The sequence below is a fragment of the Rana temporaria genome, chromosome 5 (assembly GCF_905171775.1).
Source record: "Rana temporaria chromosome 5, aRanTem1.1, whole genome shotgun sequence".
NCBI lineage: Eukaryota > Metazoa > Chordata > Amphibia > Anura > Ranidae > Rana > Rana temporaria.
The window spans coordinates 307,296,588-307,320,930 of record NC_053493.1 but is presented as its reverse complement, the minus strand read 5'-3'; the positions used below and the strand labels follow the sequence as shown (position 1 = coordinate 307,320,930).

At 40.5% G+C, this 24,343-nt stretch overlaps 1 protein-coding gene across 2 annotated transcripts in view; it reads left to right on the top strand.

Moving 5' to 3' along the window:
* CDH2 (cadherin 2) overlaps positions 1 to 24,343 on the top strand; it is a 414,273-nt gene that overhangs the window by 382,892 nt on the left and 7,038 nt on the right. For both annotated transcript variants that reach the window (XM_040354103.1, XM_040354102.1), the window contains exons 14-15: positions 5,969 to 6,108; positions 9,723 to 9,887. In XM_040354103.1, coding sequence (XP_040210037.1) covers positions 5,969 to 6,108; positions 9,723 to 9,887 — 305 coding nt within the window. The remainder of the gene's footprint in view (positions 1 to 5,968; positions 6,109 to 9,722; positions 9,888 to 24,343) is intronic.

Here is a 24,343-nt window from a genome sequence, read left to right as displayed (position 1 = left end):
TTCTCATCCACATGGCTGTACTTCTCAGGACTAGATTTACAGAAATACAAGACCTATGGCAGGTAAAGCAGCCAGCTCCCTTACATGTATTCCATCTGTGTATTTAACTGTTTGCCTGGAGTTCCGCTTTAATTTGATAATTATCCTATGGTGGCAGCACAAAGGCACATACAACTAGAGTAACACTTATGCCTTGTACACACGATCGGAATTTCCGATGGAAAAAGTCAGACGGACTTTTTGCATCGGAAATTCCGACCGTGTTTATGCCCCATCGGAGTAATTCCATTGGAAATTCCGATGAATTCCATCGGAGTTTACATAGAGAACATGTTTTCTTTTCTTCCGATGTGAATTTGGTCAGACAAAAGTGTGATCGTGTGTACAGGGCATTAGACCTAGACCTAGCAATGTCAAAACACACCAAAATCTTTATAATTGGAAGACAAAATATGGGACCAGATTCACAGAAGAGATACGACGGTGTATCTCCTGATACACCGTCGTATCTCTGAAGCCTCGTACACACGGCCGAGGAACTCGACGTGCCAAACACATCGAGTTCCTCGGCCAGTTCAGCCCTGAAGCCGCCGAGGAGCTCGGCGGGATGAGAGCTCCCATAGAACAACGAGGAAATAGAGAACATGTTCTCTATTTCCTCGTCGAGCTCCTCGTCGGCTTCCTCGGCCGAAAGTGTACACACGACCAGTTTCCTCGGCAGAATTCAGCCAGAAACTCGGTCGGAAGCTGAATTCTGCCGAGGAAACTGGTCGTGTGTACGGGGCCTGAGAGTATCTATGCAGCTGATTCATAGAATCAGTTACGCATAGATAGCCCTAAGATCCGACAGGTGTAATTGACTTACACCGTCGGATCTTAGGCTGCAATACTTCGGCCGCCGCTGGGTGGAGTTTGTGTCGTTTTCCAGCGTCGGGTATGCAAATGAGCTTTTACGGCGATCCACAAAGGTTTTCGCGTTTGTTACGTCGTCGCTAGTAATTTTTTCCCGTCGCAAAGTTAAGCATCCTTTTACATGGCTTACCTTTAGACGAGTCATGTTAAAGTATGGCCGTTGTTCCCGCGTCGAATTTCAATTTTTTTTTTTGCGTAAGACGTCCGGGAATACGAAAGTACGTTACGCATGTCGCCGTTCAAAAAAATTACGTCACTTCGCGCAAAGCACGGCGGGAATTTCAAAACGGAGCATGCGCAGTACGTCCGGCGCGGGAGCGCGCTTAATTTAAATGGTGCACGCCCCATTTGAATTAGGCGGGCTTGCGCCGGAGGTCTTTACGATACACCGCTGCAATTTTACAGGTAAGTGCTTTGTGAATCAGGCACTTACGCTGAAAACTTGCGGCGGTGTAACGTAAAGACGATACGTTACGCCTCCGGAGTTTTCTGTGAATCTGGCCCATGGTGTCCACTGTCTACATATTCTAGTATTTTTGCCACAATATAGAAGGCCTGTTTCGTAGTTTACAGGGAACATTGATTTGTGCTCAACTGCTTGAAATGGTTCTTAGGCCAAAAAAAATTATGCATTCCCTGCATTAAGGTAAACAATGTCCCACTATTTGTCCCCCCCCTCCCCAACACCTACCTCCTGAGTCCTCTCTCGGTCCAATTCTGCAGCAGTGCTGCTCTCTCTTCCTCTTCTGCCATTTTCTCCTACTGCTGTCAGTCAGATTCTTTGAGGAGGGAGCAGCGGCGTGGCCAAGCTGTGTTGTGTGTGCCTATGGATGCACACAGCTTGGTCCTGCGGGAGCACACCCACACGGGTGCCCCCCAAGCACATGGCTTGCTGGGGGGGTGCTCAGGTAAAAGGAGAAGCGGACAGTGTCAGACCCCAGAAGAGGACTTAAGGGAATGTTTTTTTCAATACCCACATACATACAATATTATGTTCATGCCCTTAAGTTCAAGAATATACTTTCTCTTCTTTTCAGTAATTAGTAGAGGTTTATTGCTGGATCATTTATTATTTTGAAAGTTATTTAGGCTTGTCTCATTTTTTTCCCCTCAAAAACTTTTCTTACACAAAATAGAAAATCTGATGTATTAAAACACATATAAGTCTTCCTCTCAAGATTAATAAATAATGTTATTTTGAGATTAATTTAGGTATTCTAGAGACCTGCTTAACCCCCCTGGCGGTATTCCCGAGTCTGACTCTGGGTGGAATTTTATACCAAAAGCTGTAACCCCGAGTCGGTAACCCCGAGTTACTTACCTTGTCCCTGGATCTAGCGATGCGACCGCGCTGTGTGAGCGAGCGGGACCTCGCTCGATTCACACAGTGTCCTCCTGTGCCGCCGATCTCCGTTCCCTGCGACGTTACGACGCACGGGAGCGGAGAACGGCGCCAAATTCAAAAACGTAAACAAACACATTACATACAGTATACTGTAATCTTATAGATTACAGCACTGTATGTAAAAAATACACACCCCCCTTGTCCCTAGTGGTCTGCCCAGTGCCCTAAATGTTCTTTTATATAATAAAAAATGTTCTTTCTGCCTGCAAACTGTAGATTGTCCATAGCAACCAAAAGTGTCCCTTTATGTCAAAAATGGTTTTAGAGCAGCTAGAAAACAGCGATAATAAATTATAATCACTTGCAGAATTGTGCGATAGCGATTTGTGGGGAAATTCGTCATAAAAAAATAAAAGTAATGACAGCGACAATTCTGCAACTGAGCAAATTTCAGTGATTTTGAGTTGATTATATTATTGCATAATTTTTTATTATAATTATATTATTACTTGTTATAATTATTTATAATTATTTATTATATTATAATTTATCATTTTGTTTTAAAAAAAAAATCATACCCGGGATGCCTACTAGACTCTTGTTTGGTCAGATTTAAGTGAGTTATTCCTAAGAATTAAAGGCCTACAATGTAAAACGCCAAATTTCCTTGCAAATAATGGTACCGCTTTCAGCACCTTTTTCCTGAAATAATCATACCGCCAGGGAGGTTAAAAAAGGTGATTTGTGTTTACTGTTAGGCCTTTTTCACACCAGCGCGCTGCACTCAACAAACGGCTGCTGGTGTGCGCTGTGAGAAACCAATCACCAATCCCAATATGTCATTGTTTCCTTTTTTTTCAGAACTTTATTAGAATGCAAGTTCAATGCAATGCTATTGATTTCAGACTCGCTGTGCTAAAAAAAGAGTACTACACTTGTTGCTGTGGTGTGAACCGACAGCATTTTGTCTTGCCTATGCATTGGGGCTGTGCTGGATGTATCTGACAGCTTATCCCCAATGCAACTGAACAAGCCCTGCCTAATATTTTGTGAGAGTAATAATATTAATAAATAATAATATTTCCCAAACTACAATGAGGTTTACCATACACATCACAAAAGAAATTAACATTCCTGCTACAGCTCCCAAACAGACACAAACATAGAAAAGCTTAAAGCGGATCTCCACTCTAAAGTGAAGTCGCGCTGATCGGCACCCTCCCCCCTCCGGTGTCACATTTGATACCTTTCAGGGGGGAGGGGGGTGCAGATACCTGTCTACAGACAGGTATCTTCACCCACTTCCGGCCACACGATACGGGCAAAAGACGGGTTTTTTCCTTACTTCCCGTCCGTCCCCCGTTGTATGCTGGGAACACTCGGCTCCCAGCGGGAGCCATATCGGCGGGCGCAGCGCGACTCGCGCATGCGCCGTAGGGAACCGGGCACTTCCTGGTTCCCTCACCGTGGATGGAGGGGGGAGCAGCAGGGTGATGAGCGATCGCTCGTCATCTGCTGCGGACGGCGCTGGACTCCAGGACAGGTAAGTTTCCTTATATTAAAAGTCAGCAGCTGCAGTATTTGTAGCTGCTGGCTTTTAATATATTTTTTTAGTGGCACATCCGCTTTAAAGACTGAGCAACCTTCTGTAAAGCACATAAATACTTATAAAATACTACACTTTTACCATAGTACTCCATAGATTACTGTGTAGGCGGCAATGGATCTGGCATCTTCTCAATACATGTCATGTGTTATGGGAAAATAATTGTTTTAGTTTTGTGACTCAACAAACCAAGTGAGCTTTGCTTAATATTTTATTCTTAGAATACATTTTCTGTTTACTGAAATCTTTCTTTGCTTGCTGTTTGAATACAGGACTGTCTGGAGACTTTTCCAGCAAAGTAGGAGAGCTAGGAATAGAGTAGGGATTCATGGACAATAAACATTTCATAATTAAATAAAATGTATGCTGTAATTTTCACAAAATATAGTATAATGTAATGTTGTTGCAGCTATAGCTATTGCAGCTATCTACTTTAACATCTGTACATCAATATGTCTACCAATGACAAAATTATATATTTTTTTATCATAATATCGATTTGGCGCTCAGTAAGATTGATAAGCAATATATATAGAACATTTGATTCCTAAGATCCATTATCATTCCCTGTTATTCAGGCGTGAGATATTGGGTGTGAACAATTCAGTAAAATTCTTTAGTTAATGGATGTAAAATATTTTTTTACATCCATTAACTAGAGTCCTTTACCACTTGAGTTCCAGAGCCATTTTTCATGCAAAAACAGACCTTATGTCTGTTTAGATCTGATTTTCTTCCGATCAATTTTTGTTAACGGGAAAAAAAAACATTTGATCCGTTCCAAAAAACGGATGTTAACAGAAGCAGATGTAAATGGATGTAAATTGATGACCATCCATTTACATCTGTTTTTTAATAGAGATGGATGAAAAAGATGGATGAATGAAAAATGAACAAATGGTCTGCATGTGTGAAAGGGGCCTTACACATAACCAATATGTTTAAATTTGAAAAAATATTTTGCAAAAACATATCATTTTAAATTGATATTAGTATATAAAAATATATTCTATTGTTTTGTATGTATGAGCCATTCTAAAGGCCTTTTAGAATAATGACATATGCTTAGAAAACAGTGGCAAACCATCACACAACAGCACCAGTACTGGTACCCATTTACTGCTAAGACTAATTCCATATATATCTAATGCATTATTTTACTCTCTGTTTCTGGAGCAGAAATAAAGAAAGCAACCAGTTGCTAATTTAAGGTGCTCTTGAATTCAATTCTTTCAGACTTTTACAAAACAGTGTATTACATACACTGTAGGGGCCAGATAGGGATGCACTAACAAGAGATATTGCATTTGATTCACTAAAGACAAACAGGCTGTTCATTTTGCAAAAGGGGTTTTCTCTGGACCTTAGTGAATGAGGTGAAGCCCTGCTGACTTCTATTATCCAATCATGTGCAAGCAAAAAGGCTGCTTTTTAATTTTTCTTGCACATGATTGGATGTTCTTTGCAAAAATAAATATCACCACATTTACTAAAAACTTGGGAAAATTCTCTAGCAAAGTGCAGCTTCCCTTTAGTAAATCAACCCCACTGATGGTAGCTTTTTGTCACAGGCTTGTTTTTACTGTAAGAATAATTTTAATGGGAGCACTCTGCAAAAGACAGCAGTTGTACTTCCCCTTTGATATGAACTTATTTGCCACAGGTGAGGAATATGAGTGTATTGAACACACACCTGTAATTTCACAAAATGATGTAACATTTAGTTGTGTAAAACATCTGCAGCGCAGTTGATATACAGTCTGTTTGTGTTCTACAGATTTATTTTACAGTTGGTACAACCGATGTTGAAAGCAAATTGATTTACTTGTTCAAGTTAAAGCATATTAATATTTAAAGGGCTTAGTTAAACTAATTGCCTGACTTAATTTGTCTGCAAGAGAAATCAGATATGTTTAGCGCAAGATTTGGAAACAATTGGGTGAAAATTCCATTATGGGTGCAAGCCAAATATCTTATTACTATTAGTCTTCTTGAAAATCTAATGAATCTTCTGGTGTCTTAGCCACATACTGTAATCAGCAGTTATTTTATCTACAGGCATTTTTGTATTGCATTGATTATAAAAATGTCTTTTCATTTTTCAGCATTAGTATTAATGTTTGTGGTGTGGATGAAACGCCGGGACAAGGAGAGGCAAGTCAAACAGCTCCTTATTGACCCAGAGGATGATGTCAGAGATAACATATTAAAGTATGATGAAGAAGGTGGAGGAGAGGAAGATCAGGTAAAGAAATGCCATTTGACTTCTTTAGGCCTGGTTCACATATATGCAATATGGGAACCAGCGCTATTCCAGTGTGGGTTCCCACATTGCATGTCACCTGCCAGCAGTTCACACTGCGACCTGTGAACCGCTGCGAGCGTCAATGCAAAGTTAATGACACCCCCAGATCGGTTCGCAGATTGTAGTGCGAACTGCCAAATGGTGCAGGAATGGGATTGCATTAGTGTGAAAAGGGTTCTACACCATATTGGTGCAAATGCGATTCAGTCACCAATCTGTATGGCTGAATTTGCATCGCACAGACGTCGCATGTGATCTGCACAGCAATGTGGTGCAAATCACATGCGATGTCTAACATCGCACCAGTGTAAACCCAGCATCAATGTTTAAAGTGTAACTAAAGGCAAAACTGTTTCTTGTTTTCACAAATGCAATCTCACAATTCTTGCTCATATCTGCTAAATGTGCAGGAATATGTAGCAGGAGGAACTTTGGAGCCATCCCTAAACAGGTAGAAAAAATCTAGAACATCAATTATTCTCCAGTGAATGATGGGACAGACATAGGTGTGCGCAGTCTATTGCATTAGGGTGTGCACCCCAAAGCTCAAACACACACTACTGATCACTCATAATGTTCATTCAGAAAGGGAAGGGGATGGTCAATTACATATTTACCGGCCCCTTTCTCCACTTATCCTTTCTCCAGCTGGCGGGAGAGGAGGGAAGCTGGTAGCGCTGCAGGGGGAAGGAGGGAGCCAGGGAAGTAGGGGGAATCTGTGCTGTAATGGGTGATTAGGGTGTGCCTGGGCACACCTGGCACACCCTGTGCGCACGCCTATGGGGACAGAGTATCTGTTCTGATCTAGCCATGAGCAGCTTGACAGTATGGCAATCATCTTAAGCCTTTGGATACTGTATGTGGCTGTATATAACGTGATCTGAACTGTTGTGGTGATTACCACAGAAACTTTACTCCTGAACCAGGCTTATACTTTGGGTATGTTCTAGCTCATATACCTTAACCAAAGATGTTGTAGTCATTGACCCTTGTCCCAATAACATGATATATAGGGGATGACTTACTAAAGACAAATAGGCTGTTCACTTTGCAAGGAGATTTCACCTTGCATGGAAATGTTTCCTTAGCTTAGTGAATGTGGACAAAGCTACACCTTATTCTAAAAATTAAAGGAAAATTCCATTGCAAAGTGAACAGCGTATTTGCCTTTAGTTACTCTGCCCCTATAGCAATGTGCCTATCAATCACGCTGTATTTCCTTTCCAATGTACTTTCTCTTTAGTTAAGGTATACAGTATGCCTTTGAAACATACCGAGATCTGCCTTAAAATCTTCAACAATAGTGAGCTGAATGCTGACCACTGTTTTATTTTCTAACAGGCAGATGTCATATACTGTATAAGAAATTGTTTTTTTCTTATACCTCACATATTAGGCACCAGGTGACATCACCATTAAGTGAATTTGAGGGAGGGCATTTTCTTACATCACCACAAGTCATTTTGCTTCCATCTACTATTTGTTTTCCCCAAATCTGGCCTGAAATACAGTTGCATAACTTTGGGTGCTACTAGCCCATTTGTGTTAGATGAATGTATACATATAGGGGGTGATCTACTAAAACGGGTGCACATTGATTCTGGTGCAGCATTGCATAGTAACCAAGCAGCTTCAAATTTCAGGTTGTTCAAGTAAGTTTGACAATAAGCCCCCGTTCACATAGGGCCGATTTGACATGTCAAATCGCATGCCAAAACGGAGCCTATTGCCGGTAAGGGCACCACCTGAATCGGTGCGACAACGACTTTGCGGTGCTGCACTGATTCCCAAAAGTAGTTCCTAAACCCGCAAAGATGTCTTTCAAAATGCCACTCGAATTTACACTGAAATGCGGGTTTGAAATCATGCGTGTTCAGCTGAACTTGCACGATTTCAAGCCCACCCTCAGTGTGAACGAGGGTTCAAACCTAGAAGCTGATTGGTTCTATGCCCACCTGCACCAGATTCTGTGTGCACCAGTTTTAGGAAATCTCCTCCAATAACTGCACAACAAAAGTACCTTTAAAATATGGGGAATATGTCTTGCAATTTTCATACAAATAAGATGAGGTAACATTTAAATCAAAACCAATTTTAGCCTAGATTCACATTGGAGCGATTTGCCATGCGATTTGAGAGTTCATTGGTTGCAATTGTACTGTTCCAATCGGTGCAACACCATTTTTTGCAGCGCTGCACTGATTTGCAAAAGTAGCTCCTGCACTACTTTTGCCAATTTCAGGTGCGATTTCAATAGACATCTGTGCATGAAGCCACACAGATGTCTATGAAGTAGCACCTGAAATCACGCTGACCTTGCTACTTTGAAATCGCGCTACTTCAAGTGAAATAGCGCAATTTTAAAGTAGCATCAATGTGAACCAGGGCTTAATTAAATTTAAAATTAGTTTAACGTAAATCTGATGACAGTTTAACCACTTAAGGACCCCCTCACGCCGATATACATTGGCAGAATGGCACGGCTGGGCACATCCACGTACATGTACGTGGCTCTTTAAGACCAGCCGTGGGGTCGCATGCCGCGGGCGTATGCACGCGACCCGGTCCGAAGCTCCGTGGCCGCGGGACTCGCGAACCCGATCGCCGCTGGAGTCCCGCGATCGGTCCCCGGAGCTGAAGAACGGGGAGAGCTGTGTGTAAACACAGCTTCCCCGTTCTTCACTGTGGCACTGTCATCGATCGTGTGTTCCCTTATATAGGGAATCACAATTGATGACGTTACACCTACAGTCACACCCCCCTACAGTTAAAAACACAAATGAGGTCACACATAACCCCTTCAGCGCCCCCTTGTGGTTAACTCCCAAACTGCAACTGTCATTTTCACAGTAAACAATGCATTTTGCTGTGAAAATGACAATGGTTCCAAAAATGTGTCAAAATTGTCCGAAGTGTCCGCCATAATGTCGCAGTCATTAAAAAAATCGCTGATCGCCACCATTAGTACCTAAAATAGGGAAAAGAAAGGACACCAATTTTGTTTGGGAGCCACGTCGCACGACCGCGCAATTGTCAGTTAAAGCAACGCAGTGCCGAATCGCATAAACTGTCCGGGTCCTTTAGCTGCCTAAAGGTCCGGGTCTTAAGTGGTTAAGCATTCTCTAGTTCAATGTAGATGCCCACTTTCAAGTTTAAAAGTAAATGTTATAGCTTATATGTTATAGACCCCTATGAATATGGCTTTCCATTTAACACATACTAAATTAGTTAACTTTCTTTCTCTTGAGGTGTTGATTGCTGCAGAAACTTCCAAGGTGTTTTATCACCTAAAATGACACCTTTCGCGAACACTGCATTTCAGTAATTCCATTATACCAATTTTGTGATTTGTTCATAACAAAATTGCAGAACATCCACTGAAAGCTTGATTATAGCATATTGTAAAATTTCCATAAAAGCCTGATATAATTGTATATAATTGCTTCATTAGGAAAGTATTTGTTTTCTGTAATATAAGCAGAGCATGGGCATTGGTATTTTGTTTTTGTTATTTCACACTTGTCATATTAATACAACCCATTTTTATTTTGAAGGATTATGATTTAAGCCAGCTGCAACAGCCTGACACATTAGAACCAGACGCAATAAAACCGGTGGGAATACGGCGTATGGATGAAAGACCCATTCACGCAGAGCCTCAGTACCCGATTCGGTCTGCTGCTCCACATCCTGGCGATATTGGAGACTTCATTAATGAGGTGAGTTCAGCTTTGAGTTCCTCTTACTAAATTTTACATGCTTTGACAGAATCTGATATATTTGAATTTAATGAATCAAGTTAAAGTGTACACGTCCAAGTAGGTCTACAGCAAATCTAGGCCTGTATAAATAAACTACAAGTAGCATTCACATACAGTATATATTTTAAAAGATTCTGTCACTTAAAAAAATAAAGCTTTTCGGAGAGTGCATACATAAGGAAATGACTGCATATAACCAAAGCAACATACATTTCTCGCTGTGTACCTGACTCAGGGCCGCCATCAGGGGGGTACAGACAGTACACCTGTAAGGGGCCCGGATGGCAACCACCCCCTTTTTTTTGTAAGGGGTCCGGAGGTCCCCAGGGGCCCGGTTGGCAACCCCTCCTCTTTTTTTATTTATTTTTGATATATATATATATTTTTTTATTAACCTCCCTGGCGGTATGATTATGTCTGGAATTTTGTACCAAAAGCAGTACAATTTCTTGCATGGAAATTTGGCGTTTTATATTGTAGGCCTGTAATTCTTAGGAATAACTCACTTAAATCTGTCCAAAGAGTCTAGTAGACATCCCGGGTATGGTAAAGTTTGAAACACAAAATCATAAATTATAATATAATAAATAACTATAAATAATTATAACAAATAATAATGTAATTATAATAAAAATTATTCAACAATGTAATCAAATCAAAAACACTTAAATTTGCTCAGTTGCAGAATTGTCGCTGTCATTACTTTTATTGTTTGATAACGAATTTCCTCACAAATCGCTATCGCTCAATTCTGCAAGTGATCCTAATTTATTATCGCTGTTTTCTAGCTGGTCTAAAAGCACTTTTGATGTAAAGGGACACTTTTTGGTTGCTATGGATAATCTCCAGTTTTCAGGCAGAAATAACAGTTTTTATTATATAAAAGTGCATGTAGGACACTGGGCAGACCACTAGGGACAAAGGGGGTGTGTATTTATTTCATACAGTACTGTAATCTGTAAGATTACAGTATACTGTATGTGTATTGTGTTTTTCACTTTTTGAATTTGGCGCCGAACCCCGTGCATCGTAACGTCGCAGGGAACGGAGCTCAGCGGCACTGTGAATCGAGCGAGGTCCCCAGGGCCCCCTGATGGCAACCCCCCCTTTTTTTAAAAATGTTTTTGTTATAAACATTTATATATATATATATACATATATATTTTTATATTTTTCTTTTTATTAAAGGGCCCAGAGGTCGCCAGGGCCCCGGATGCCTACCCCTCTTTTTTTTATATATATATTTATTTATTTATTTTTTATTTGTAAAGGGCCCCACTTCTCAATTTTCTCAATTAGCGGCAGCACCCCCTGCTTCTCAATTCGCGGCAGCCCCCCGCTCCTCAATTTGAAGCGGCAGCACCCCCCCACTGGTTCTCTGCTCCAGGGGGCCCATGCCTGAAGCTGTGTAAGGTGCCCCATAATTCCTGATGGCGGCCCTGACCTGACTGCAAGGTCTTTTTGAAACAGCGCTTATATTCTTGCTCCCTTCTTCTCCTATGCATTATTATTGCCCAGTTAGGCAGCCCATCATAGTGATAGCCCACAGCTTTGCCCATTCAGGATGGCTTAACACCACCATATGCCAGAACTTTCTACCTGTATTTTGCAAAAAGGATAACTGCATCAAAAAATGCATAAAGTAATAGCGAGCATTATTACTCATATAATGGAATAAGAAACATAACAATAACACACATGTAGACAAACTAGAAAAAATAAAAAACAATACCAAATGCAAAATCAAACCATATACTACTATATACAAAAGGTAGTAGCAAGCAGCACAGGGGACAGAGAACTAGCAGGGCAAAATACAGAACCGAGAATGTATAGGTTTGGAAATTAGCCATTAAGAATTTGAGACTGGATAGACAGAGCAACAGACATAATGCTAAGGGACCTGAATGCTTAAAGGGGTTGTAAACCTTTGTGTTTCCTATGCATTAAAGTGAAAAAACTCCTTGCTGTGCCCCCCCCCCCCCCCCCCGAGACCCCGTTTTACTTACCTGAGCCCTGAATTCACGTGGGGGCGATCCCATGTCGTTCTCTCCACCTCTTCTTGGCTCTTCATTGGATAGATTGATAACAGTGCAATCATTGGCTCCCGCTGCTGTCAATCAAATCTAATCCAAAACGAACTGCACAGTGAGGGTGGGTATGATGTTTGTTATTTTTTTTAAAAGAGTGGGTAATATAAAGCCTTTTAAAATGATGCTAAAAAAATAATTCATACACATCCACTATTTAATGGCCTGTAAACCATTTTTCATGAAATAATTTATCACTGTGTTTTTCTGTCTCCTTTAATATCTTTTTCCGCCTCACTTCCATTTGTTTGGAACAAGCAGTGCTTGTTAGTTGTGGTTTTATGCACTGCTCTATGCACACTACAAATCCTATAGCCCGTAATCACTAGCCCATCTGAGGAGCAGGTAAGAGAGGGTGGCTATGTTCCCACATGCATTGGAAGTTGGATCACAGTTGCAAAAAAATAAAGGAATTTGGAGTTTTGAAGGCTACTGAGAGCAATAGATAGTACTATCCTGAGTTAAGAATACATACTTGAATACATTTTGTTTGTTTAGACTCCTTTCACACTGAGGGAGCTATAGCGCCTGCAATCCGCCCTTAAACAGCTGCTCCTCACACTCCAGTGAGGGGCCCGAGGGCTTTCACACTGGAGCTGTGCGCTGGCAGGGCATCAGAAAAAGTGCGGCCAGCAGCTTCTTTGGTGCGCATTAGCAAAGGTGAACTCACCGCTGCTAATGCACTCCTGCCCATTGAAATCAATGGGCAGTACTGTCGGCAATACGCCGCTGTGGCGGCGCATTGCGGGCCGTATTAACCCTTTCTCGGCCGCTAGCGGGGGTTAAAAGTGCCCCTCCCCCCCGAAATGCGCCGCAAATCCGATTGTAAAATAGCAGCGTTTTACCGTTTTTTTTCCCGCTGACGCTATGGGCAGCACCAGTGTGAAAGGGATCTTAGTGTCACTTTAACAGTCAGTGGCATGTGTGGACTAATAAGAGAGATGCAAAAACTGTGGGGAGTCACCTGGTGCTGGTTTTTAGAATCACATGCTGTTGGTCACTGGAGCACAGCGCCTCCAGCAGGCGAAAAAGAACTATGTGGTTCATAACATGTTCTCCTAAGATGAAAAGGGAATCTTTATCTGTGAGCTTGACCACTAAATGCATTACACAAACAGCACACTTACATTATATCCTTATACTTTAAAGACCCAAGCTATTACATATATAGCGTTGTTCCATTTTTGTAAAGGTATCTCATAACAACAGGGAATATTTTTTTATTTTTTCCTATTACTTATTAAATGACATCCATAAAAATCAATGTGTTTGAATCTGAATCTTTAAATACATAAAAGCTATGTTGCAAAAAATAAATAAAAATACTGCACATAAAAAGACTACACATGCAAAATGATATCAGTGGTAGTATAGTATATGTAGTAGTCACAAAGGTTTTTTTTTTTTATATTTGACAAGAAGTTATCTTAACCTATGCATCTGAAACATGAATAGAATGCTCTCGACAGGACGGAGCATAAGTGCTGAAATCTTTACATTAAGGTTTTAGGCTGTTGTCAGTTCTGTGCTATTTTAAACTGTAAAAATATGTGCTGTCCTCCAAAGTTTCCTTAAATAGCACCTTAGCTGCTGTGCAAATATCAAGAAAATATAAAATGCACAACATTTTTAAAGATGGTGCTAATCCCTACTGGATCTATAAAAAAAAATGAAAACATGGACAACAATTAATACAAAAATTAAGTAGTAAACATAAAACTAATGATAACACATCCTATATCAAATATACCAATGATCACTGATGTGTACAGTCAGAACTGTAAAAAATTAATATAGTGCATATTATTAATCAATGGAAAGTCCATTAACATAAGTGTTTATTATTATTATTTCTGTGCTATACTAAGTCTGCAGTTTAATTATGGGGTTTGCAACAGGGTTGATTACTAAAGGCAAAAAGGCTGCTGCACTTTACAAGTGACTTTTTCTCAGAGCTTAGTAAATATGATGAAGCTCTGCTGAATTCCATTATCCAACCATGTACAAGCAAACATGCTAGTTTTTTTCTATATATCTTCATTGCATTTGATTGCCTATTCCTTTCAAAGTGATATTGTTTTACATACACTATGCTTTCCATACACAGTGCAACTTCCCTTGCAAAGTAAACAGCCTACTCTATTTGCCTTTAGGATTTTGGTATAGCCTTTAGTATATTTAATCACAATATCTATTACAGTGTCCTCAGTTATGGCATCCTGGTGCCATAACTGAGGACAGTGTTTGATTTAAAGTGGACCTAATGTGGAAAAACACATTGGTAAAAAAAATGTATGTTTATCATATAATTCCTCATTAGAAACTGTAGAGCACATCAACATATGTGACAATGCCTGGGCATACAGTGTTCTTCTAGCCTCCCAGAAGCCTATCAAGAGTTTGATAGGGACACCCAACATTCTCCTGCTTCTGATCATTGGAATTCTGGGAACTCTGTATTCTGCTCCTTTGATTCTGGAGGTTAGATATTCTAAACACCACACATCAGAATCTTGAATATTGTATATATATAAAAAGAAAACAGCTAAAAAGAAATCTGAACCCACAAGATATAAACCACTAGTTATATTTAAAGTGGATGTAAACACACTCTCATCCTTTCTAAACTACTGCCATAGTGCTGATATATAAGGATATACATGCCTCCTGCATGTATCCTTACCTGTCAAATGTCTCCCCTCTGTCTGTTATAAGAACTGAAAAACTGCAGATTCTGTGGGTGGGTCTGTAGTCTGGAGCTCGGTGGGTGGAGTCGTGATGTCAGTAGACTCCCCGCCCACCTCTACACTCCCCTTGTCAACATGCCTTTTCTCCTGTGTATTCCTTGCACTAAATTCTGCTATGATCACTAACATCCAGTCAAAATCCAGAAAAGTAACCACATGACTTCAGAAAAGGAGTGGGGGTGGGAATTAAAAAATAATGCCTGTCTCAGGCTAGTGCATGAGATATGTAAATAACCTGTCATTCACAGCAAGGGGGAAGAACGGACAAAAGTTTTCTCCTGTTTGTCCGTTTATCTCACTGGAAAAAGAAAAGAGGAATGCTCAGAGCTGAATTAACTCTTTTGTGGTAAGACTGGGCACAGATGATAGGAAATATTATACTCTACATTGTGACAGCAAAATAATTTTTTTTTTTTCGGGTTTACATCCACTTTTAAATTAATTGTAGTATGTGATTGCCTATGTAGAGCAGTGTTTCTCAACCTTTTTTTCAGTTAAGACACCCTTTAAAATTCCACACAGTCTTGAGGCACCTCAGTCTAAAATGTTAAAAAATAAAAAAAATTATTTACATAATGCAAGAACATCCACACATGTAGGACACACAACATTGTTGGTGATTTATTCTTAAGCCTCATACACACGATCGGACTTCCAACTGACTTTTCCATGGATTTTGCTTCAAATGGGTGTTGGCTGTGAACTTGGTATGCATACACACGGCAGCCAACAATCACAAACATAGTGACGTAATAGACATACTATGTGTTTTTTTTTGCTCTTTACCGACACCCTTTGGGCAACTTCTGATATTGTTGTCTGATCTTTAGCATTGGCCCTGAGCATGCGTGTTTGTACTTTGGACTTTAGTCTGATGGACTTGTTAACATACGACATTTAGGATATTTGTTGCCGGAATGTTTGTCTGTTCTCACAGCGAACATTTGTCCGATGAAAAAGTTTGTCCGATGAAGCGTACACACGGTCGGATTGTCCGCTAAAACAGGTCCGTTGGACATTTGTTGTCAAAAAGTCAGATCGTGTGTATGGGCCTTAACAAAGCCTATACACCTTTGCATACTGGTACTGACTAGTATTCCAGTGTTTCTCTTCTCCGTCATTCAGCTAAAGTGACCCCAGTGCTGATGGAGAGCAGCAGGAAATTGGAAAATCAGGTGCAGGTGCCTGATGTCCTCCTTATCAACCAATTACATTGTTGGTTGGTAGGAAGCCGGAAGCTGTAATGCTGTTAAAAAAAAAACATTTTTTTGTAACAAAAAGGCAGGCTTGATCCACTTTCTGGCTTGTTGACAATTTGTGGTCAGTCTGGGGCAATTTTTAGGCATTTTGCCAAGGCACCCCTGAAGAACCCAGAAGGCACCCCAGGGTGCCTGGGCACCCTGGTTGAAAAAGGCTGATGTAGATCACATAGGATTTTTTCCAAGCTGGACCAAGTTAGAGCATGATTTATAAAGTTGGTGTTGTCTTCCCTCTGGATCTACTGCAAATTTAGAATTTCTAAATTATTTTCTAAATTATCTTACCTTTAGTCTATGGCCATTTTGGTCTACAGCAACTATCCCCTGCAGTAAGGTCTACCTCAGAAAGATACAAGTTGTATAACAGAATAGCAAGACTCCTATTTAGACAATTTTACCCTGATTACTCTCAGCGCTGTACAATGTTAAAACGCTAACCCTGTCCCATTTAATTTAATACTATTGCATACCAGAGTTTTCAGCATCACCACTTGGCCTTAAAAATCCTTACATTTTAAAATGTTATCTCACATTTTAGATAATCCATACATGTATATGTGAATATCCACAGATGACATGGAAAAAGTATACTTCATTTTCATTTTCCCATTACTGCCTTGAACTTTGGTGAGGCTTTAGATTTGTGCTGTAGCTAAGCTGGGGAGGATAGATACTACTTGTAGGCCTTATGCACACTGGTTTATTGTAAACGCTGTTTCTCCTGACAGGGAAAAATCATCATTATAAAATGCTCCTAAGCCGATTTTTTTAAAATGTTTAGGTGCATTTGAGTGTCTCTTTCATTTGCCATAATTTTAACTTATTCTGCCCACTGAAATGAATGAATGCTCAGGGGCTAAATGCACTTAGCGAATGCGCTTCTGCCCAAAAGCTCCTCTCCTGAACACAATTCTTCTGTGTTTCAAGAGAAGGAGGTTTAACTGCCTCTAAACTCTGCTGCTCCTAAATGCCTCTCAAAGCCAATGGAATTGATTTACTAAAACTAGAGAGTGATCAGGTGCAGCTGTGCATGGTAGCCAATCAACGTCTAACGTCAGCTTGTTCAACTAAAGTGGATGTAAACCCGATTTTTGTTTAATTAAGGCTTGCACCTTGTACAGTATAGGATTTAATTTCATATGTGCCTAGTCTTGCCATGAAAAGTTAATCCCGCTCTGAGTAATCCTCTTATCGTTCTTTAGTAAGATAAAAACTGACACACAGAGAAATTGGAGTCAGTTCTTCTCCCTTGCTGTGAGTGACAGGTGATTTACATATCTCATGCACAAGCCTAAGAGACATTCTGTGTACTTCAGATCCCCTCCTCCTTTCTTCCCCAGCTCTCCCAGGATTGGCTGCTCCACACCTCAGCATGATTGCGCATGCTGAAGTCATGTGGTGACTTTTCTGGGTTTTGACTGGATGTTAGTGATCATAGTGGAAGTTCAGTGTAAGAAATACACAGGAGAAAATGCATGTTGACAAGGGTGTAGAGGTTGGCGGGGAGTCTACTGACATCACGACTCCACCCACCGAGCTCTGGACAACAGACTCACCCACAGAATCTGCAGTTTTTCAGGTCTCATAACAGACAGAGGGGAGACATTTGACAGGTAAGGACACATGCAGGAGATATGTATATCCTTATAGATAACCACTATGGCAATAGTTTGGAAAGGATGAAAGTGGGTTGACATCCTCTTTAAGCTTTGACTGGAAGTTGGTTTTGTGCATGGGCACACCGGCATTTATTTAGATGTGTTTAGGGGCTTAGGAAATAAATGCCAAAAGTGCGGTAGTGTGCATTAGGCCATATAGTTCAACACAAGTAATCATAGTGAAAACTTTGCAGGATGTAAACTTGTATCAGAAGGTGTGGCTGGCTTGTTTACATCAGAACATAACACAATTAAGTAGACAGTGCAATGCTTATTTTAAAATAATGTAACTAGACCAATTTTGCCAGAATGCAAGTATGTTAACAGTTATATTTCTTTAATCTGGAGTTTCTCTCATTCTGCCTCTGTTTGCTTACATTTATTTTCTCTGGCTTTGACACTTGACTTTCATCTAGGTCCTGACTAATAATCTGTGTGAACTCACTGACCTAGGCTTGTCTAACTTTCATCTCTAGCTTATCCTTTAGATTCTTTGTTGTTTGTTAACCTCTCCTTTCTGATGTTTCTGTGCCCTGAATAATGCTGCAACACCTACCTGACCTCCCTTTACCATCCAGCTCAACCTCAACTAATATACTGTCAGGCAATTTCAAATCACATCTGTCACAGTTCACCAGCTTGGCAAGTTTTTATAGCATAGTTGAAGATAGCCTGGGACCTGATCAGAATCCCCATTCAGAGCAGGCGGCTTTTTTGCAAGTCTGTTGGAACACACCCTGCCTAGTTTTACACACTTGCAGTTCTTCATTATTATTATTATTTATTTTTTTTCATCTTCACCTTTTCATTTTCACCCAAGCTTATGGTAGTCATGCAATATTGGTTGTTACAGAGTTAATGTGATAACAATGTGTGCCAACGATATCAGTACTATAATAACAATATATAAAGGGTGCTGTCTATTACCAGGTGTTCTTTATTCAGAGGAGAATGTTTAGTTCATTGCTTATGTGGAGCTTGTTCAGAATGCATGGTATAGGTTTTAAATTTGTTTTAAAAGAATACGCTCAGTAGTGTGCAGGGGATTAAGTTTAAATTGTTTATATGTCACATTTTTATTTTTACTTTATCAAAACACTCTTAAACAAAACTTCCAAGCTCATATAATTGTCTCTAGCCCAGTTAACTGCTCAGGCTTTTCAGGTGTTCTAGAAAATGGCTGTCAGATAGTTGCTAGGCTGCCAGTTGGGATATGACATCATACCTGTATGGAACTTTCTGTTAAAGCAGCATTAAACCCAAAAACAAAATACATTGCAGCTTAGCAACCATTAGATGTGGTGGCTGCTTTTCCCTTCTGTTTTCACTCGGTGATCTAACCAGTAACACACCTACTGTATTAGAGTGTTCCCACTCTGGATAAAAAAGCAAGAGAGACATCTTTGGACATCAACATTGTCAGTCTGGGGCAAGAAAAGCGTTAAGGCGATCAGAAAAATCAGAAGTAAAATTTCTTCCAATGAACGATCTCCTTCACTAGTATGGTGCTTTCGACAGCCGATTCCGAATTTTCGGACGACAAAAACTGCATCTTCAGGCTATAAAACTTTTGTTGTATGTGAACACAACATCCGATTTTCGTTTAATCAGTACAGTTTTCATCCAAAAAAAAAACAAGACTACGCATGCTCAGAAACTAAAGAACACATACAAAATAATTTAACATTACATCACTTCTGAAGTTGAACTCGGTTGGTTGAGAATTTAGTATGTTGAGTAACCTCTTCACTTTCGATATGAGACTAGCATGCAACAGAAAACTGATGAAAATGTGTCCGATAATCTGATCGTCTTTAGATGTAGTAGCAGATTTATATACATTAACAAATTGAAGCTGAACTCCATCTAACACTTTTGAAGCAGTTACAGCAACAGTTGTTTTCCTTTTAGGATAAGAGTCGGTTCACACTAAGGCGGCACGACTCCGGGGGTGGCTCTGCAAGTCGTCCTGAGGACGACTCCAGAGGCGATTTGCAAGACGACTTCTGTATAGAAGTCAACGCAAGTCGCCCCGAGCCGTCCCCAAAGTCGTACAGGGAGTACATTTCTAAGTCGGAGCGACTTGCGTCGCTCCGATTAGAACGCTCCCATTGCACTGCATGGGAAGCGACTCGTCAGACGGCTAAGCCGCCTGACGTGTCGCCCCAGTGTGAATCAACTGTAAAGGTTTTACATAAACAAATAAAAGCTGACTATTGTAAGCACCCCTGTCCGTGGTAAATGGTTTGTCTCAACTCTCTAACTCATGGTTGTCATCTTATGAACTAAAGGGGGCCTCAAATGTGGACCTGACATCACCAAAGGACTACACATAGGGGTTAATTTACTAAAGGTCAATTCACTGTGCACTTTGCAAAGTGCAGTTGCACCCTGCAAGAGCAGTTGCTCCAAAGCTAAGTAAATGAGCAAAAGCTCTAATGGCCCAGATTCAGGTACATTTGCGCGATATTTGCGGGGGAGCAGGGCAACGATTTTGCCCTGCGCCCCCGCAAATATTTTGCGCTGCCCTCGATTCACGGAGCAGTAGCTCCGTGAACTGCGAGGGCGCGCCGGCAAATTTGCCCGGCGTAAGCGCGCGCAAGTTAAATGATCCCGCCAGGGGGCGGGAATCATTTAAATTAGGCGCGCTCCCGCGCCGAGCGTACAGCGCATGCTCCGTCGGGAAACTTTCCCGACGTGCATTGCGGCAAATGACGTCGCAAGGACGTCATTTGCTTCAAAGTGAACGTGAATGGCGTCCAGCACCATTTGAGAAGCACTTACGCAAACGACGTGAAATTCAAATTTCACGACGCGGGAGCGGCGGCTATACTTTAGCATTGGCTGCCCCTACTATTAGAAGGGGCAGCCTTGCGCTAAAGTTGCCGTACGGAAACTCCGTACCTGGCTTGCGCGGGGCCCGCGCAAGTTTGTGAATCAGTTGGTAGTATGCAATTTGCATACTACACGCTGATCACAATGGGAGCGCCCCCTAGCGGCAAGCACAAGAATGCAGCCTAAAATCTGCGAGGCATAAGTGCCTTATGCCGCGCAGATTTTAGGTTGCAGTCAGTGTAACAAGGTTCCTGAATCAGGAGCACTCGTTACACCGGAGCAAGTAAGCAATTGCGCCGTGTAACTTATGGTTACACGGGCGCAATTGCTTCTTGAATCTGGGCCAATGACTTTTATCATCCAATCATGTGCAAGCAAAAATTTTTTTTTTTTTTTATATTCCTTGCACGTAAATTGGGTACTTTTTGCAAAGTGAAGTTTTACCTCATTTGCTAAGCTCTGAAGCAACTAGACTTGCAGAGTGTAACTGCACTTTGCAAAGTACACAGCCTTTAGTAAATCAACGCCATAATGTTTAATATATGTAATGCTTGAGATTACTGTCAGAAATGTCAGATCTAATAGAGGAAATAAGGGTCAGAGAGTGTGGACATGCTACATTGTTGGCTGGGGACATACTGCAGAAGACAATATGATATTGGTAACATGTTACATGAGGCTAGTAGAGATCAATGTTATTTCCCTAAATAATGTTCCCACTAGAAACTGCTGAGGTCCAACGACCGGCCGTACAACCTATCCCAAAGGGCAGCATGTTGAGCCCCAGGGCTGTAACTGTTACATCTGCAGGACAGCCTGTTCTCTTGAAAAACAACAGACTTTTTTAAATAATTAATTTTTCCCTTCTTTCAGGGAAAAATAAAGGAAAGAAATCCTAAGAGAGAAAATGTACTGTATGCAGCCACAACATCTGAGAATTGATAAGCTGCAATAAAATAAATGTTTGCTTTTTGTTTAATGTTGCATTAAGGACTTGTGTAGATGGGCATTGTGTTCCTGTGTTTGAAACACACCCCAAGTAATAGTCATAAGATTCACTTTTACTTCAATGGTGCAGTGCATATGACAGTTCTGACCTGTTTTGCTTTAGACACAGCAGGTCTCTGTTTAGATGTTATTTTGTTATTTTGCAGGCAGAGCACATCAAATGCTGTCATGCATTTGAGCAGTACTGCATTGCTTTACCAAAGTCAGCATTTGACAACAAGCTCTGAAGGCTAAGCTCTTTATTTTAGTCTTGGTTAGAGTTAGAACCTCTGTCAAACTTGTATTGCCATCTGTGAGCCCACTAGGGAGATCTGCCCTAACTTTCTGTGCTTTTGACACCAAAACAAAAAGTGCAGAAAATGGGCATCACCAGGACAGGCAAGCACCGAAATAAAGGCAGACTTTAATGCCGCGTACACACGATCCGATTTCTGATGGAATAAAATCTGATGGAATTTTTCGTCAGAATTCCGATGAAGCTGACTTTCATCAGTCTTGCCTACACACTATCAGACTAAATTCAGACCGTCCAAAACGCGGTGACGTAAAACACTACTACGAGCCGAGAAATATAAAGTTCAGTGCTTCCGAGCATTCGTTGACTTGATTCTGAGCATGCATGGATTTTTCTCCGATGGAGTTCCACACAGACGATCAGAATTTCCTATCGTTTTTTTTTTCATCAGAAAAATTTTAAACGTAAAAAAATTTTACACCGAAAAAAAGTCAGATGGGGCCCATACATAATCGTTTTTTCCGATGAAAAAAGTCCATCTGACTTTTTTCATCAGAAAAAACGATCGTGTGTACGCGGCATAAGAAGTAACCATGTCTGTTGCATCATCTTAGGGCATTAAACTACCTGTATAGTAAAAATGAGAAAGGTACATGTTAACACCAGTGTAAACCTTTTAACTGTCATAATGCCTGAGAAACTTGAGTTTAAAAGCAGCTTAGATCCAGACTTAGCTATTCATACTGCTTTTTCTGTTAATATTATACTTTTGGATTTAAATGGGGGGGGGGGTGCATGTTTCTAAACGTACTTTGCTGACACAAGTTTTACAAAGTATAGCACGGTCTTTATAAGGAACATTAAATCTATAATTATAGTAAATGTACTATACATTTGTGTCTCTCAGACAAACTGGCTACACTATCCACTTGAGGAATTCATTTTGGCTTGCAAATAATAGTCTACCAGCTCTGCATTGTCTGTTAAATTCATTTATAAACCAAATTTAATAATAGTTAATTTTTATTTCCCTCACGTATCCCCCTTTCAGTTGGTGAGAATGGTTGAAATTCAATACCTTCATAATTACCAAGAGTTGTTTCAAATAGGATTAGTGTATAGAGCAGCCAAATTAAATCAATTATGTAAGTGCTTTATACACTTGTCTTGTGAAGCTTTTTAACAGTCAGTGAGTTGGCTTTCAAGTTATTCCAGAGTAGACAGAGCACATGATAATAGTGAAAAACATGTCTTCTTTTTTTATGATTTGTTTACTGCAATATTGCAATAATTAGATGCAGTATTCTGTTGATAAAACCCTTCTGATCTCAAACATGTGCAACAATGATTTTTAAAATGAATACTTTATTTATTGGCGTATAACACTCACTTTTTAACCCTGAAAATAGAGGGTAAACTGTGCCTGCGTGTTATACGCAGGGGGCCGTGGAAAGTTTTTTTCCTGAAACTTCCCTCTTAAAGTTAGGGTGCGTGTTATACGCCTGTGGGTGTTATACGCCGATAAATACGGTAATTTATTATCAGTCATTTGTCGTAATCCTTTGGCATCAGTTTGAGACACTTCTGAGATTTTTTAATATTCATTGATAGGACCATTTGATCCGCATCTGACCTCCTTCTGACCTGCTTTAAAGCGGAGGTTCCGCCGCCATTCGTTTTTTTATTTTTTATTATTCAATTATTTTCCCCATTGCAGATAAATACTCACGGTTTTGGTTTTTAAAATAATCCGCTGTCCGTTTTCTTTAGAAAGAATAACTTATATAATTAGCGTAAGGCAATTTCCATTTTGCTTGTGGGCATGTGAAGCCCACAAGCACTCATTTGGATGCAGTGAATTGTGTTATCTCTGAGCAGCGCCGTGAACTTCCGGGTTTGCCATCACAACGTTCAGCGTTATTCGAAAGTCCCCGCCCCATTGTGATGGTAACCACAACGGTGCGTGCGTTCCCCTTGTCTCAATGTGCAAATACACTTGGCTCCCATGAGACAGTGCGGCGCCGGGGAAAGCAGGGTGCACGCCTACTCACGTGGGAGCGAGAGGCAAGGAAAATAACTAGGTATTTAAACCACAATTTTTTAGAAGATGTATGCGATGTGCGGAAGGCTATAAGATATACTTGTAATTTTGGGTGAACCTCCGCTTTAAGTTGCTTTTGCTTTGCCATATAACAGTTCTGACACAAACAAAGGTCGCTTAACAATATCCCTTAAATCTCTAAAAAAACTTCTTCTAGCTCTCTGGGACTCCAGGGGCAAACCTGCTATCAAAGTTGTTCCACTTACCCTGTTAGATTTGTTAGATATTGTTTATACTGTACAGAATGCATAAGGAGAAATGGTAACATCCCAGGGTTGGTGGTGACAGACAAAATTCCATCACGGGCAGCAACAAAGCTGGGAATTATGGTAGGATTATTCCTATGCTATTCCTAAGTACACTAAAGTGAACCAAGAAGCCAGTGAATGATTTCACCCATAACCTATTTGGGTGGAGTTAATTTTTTAAATATTTAACTACTGGGCATTTGTAATAAATTTAGCAAATATAAGGCACAGAT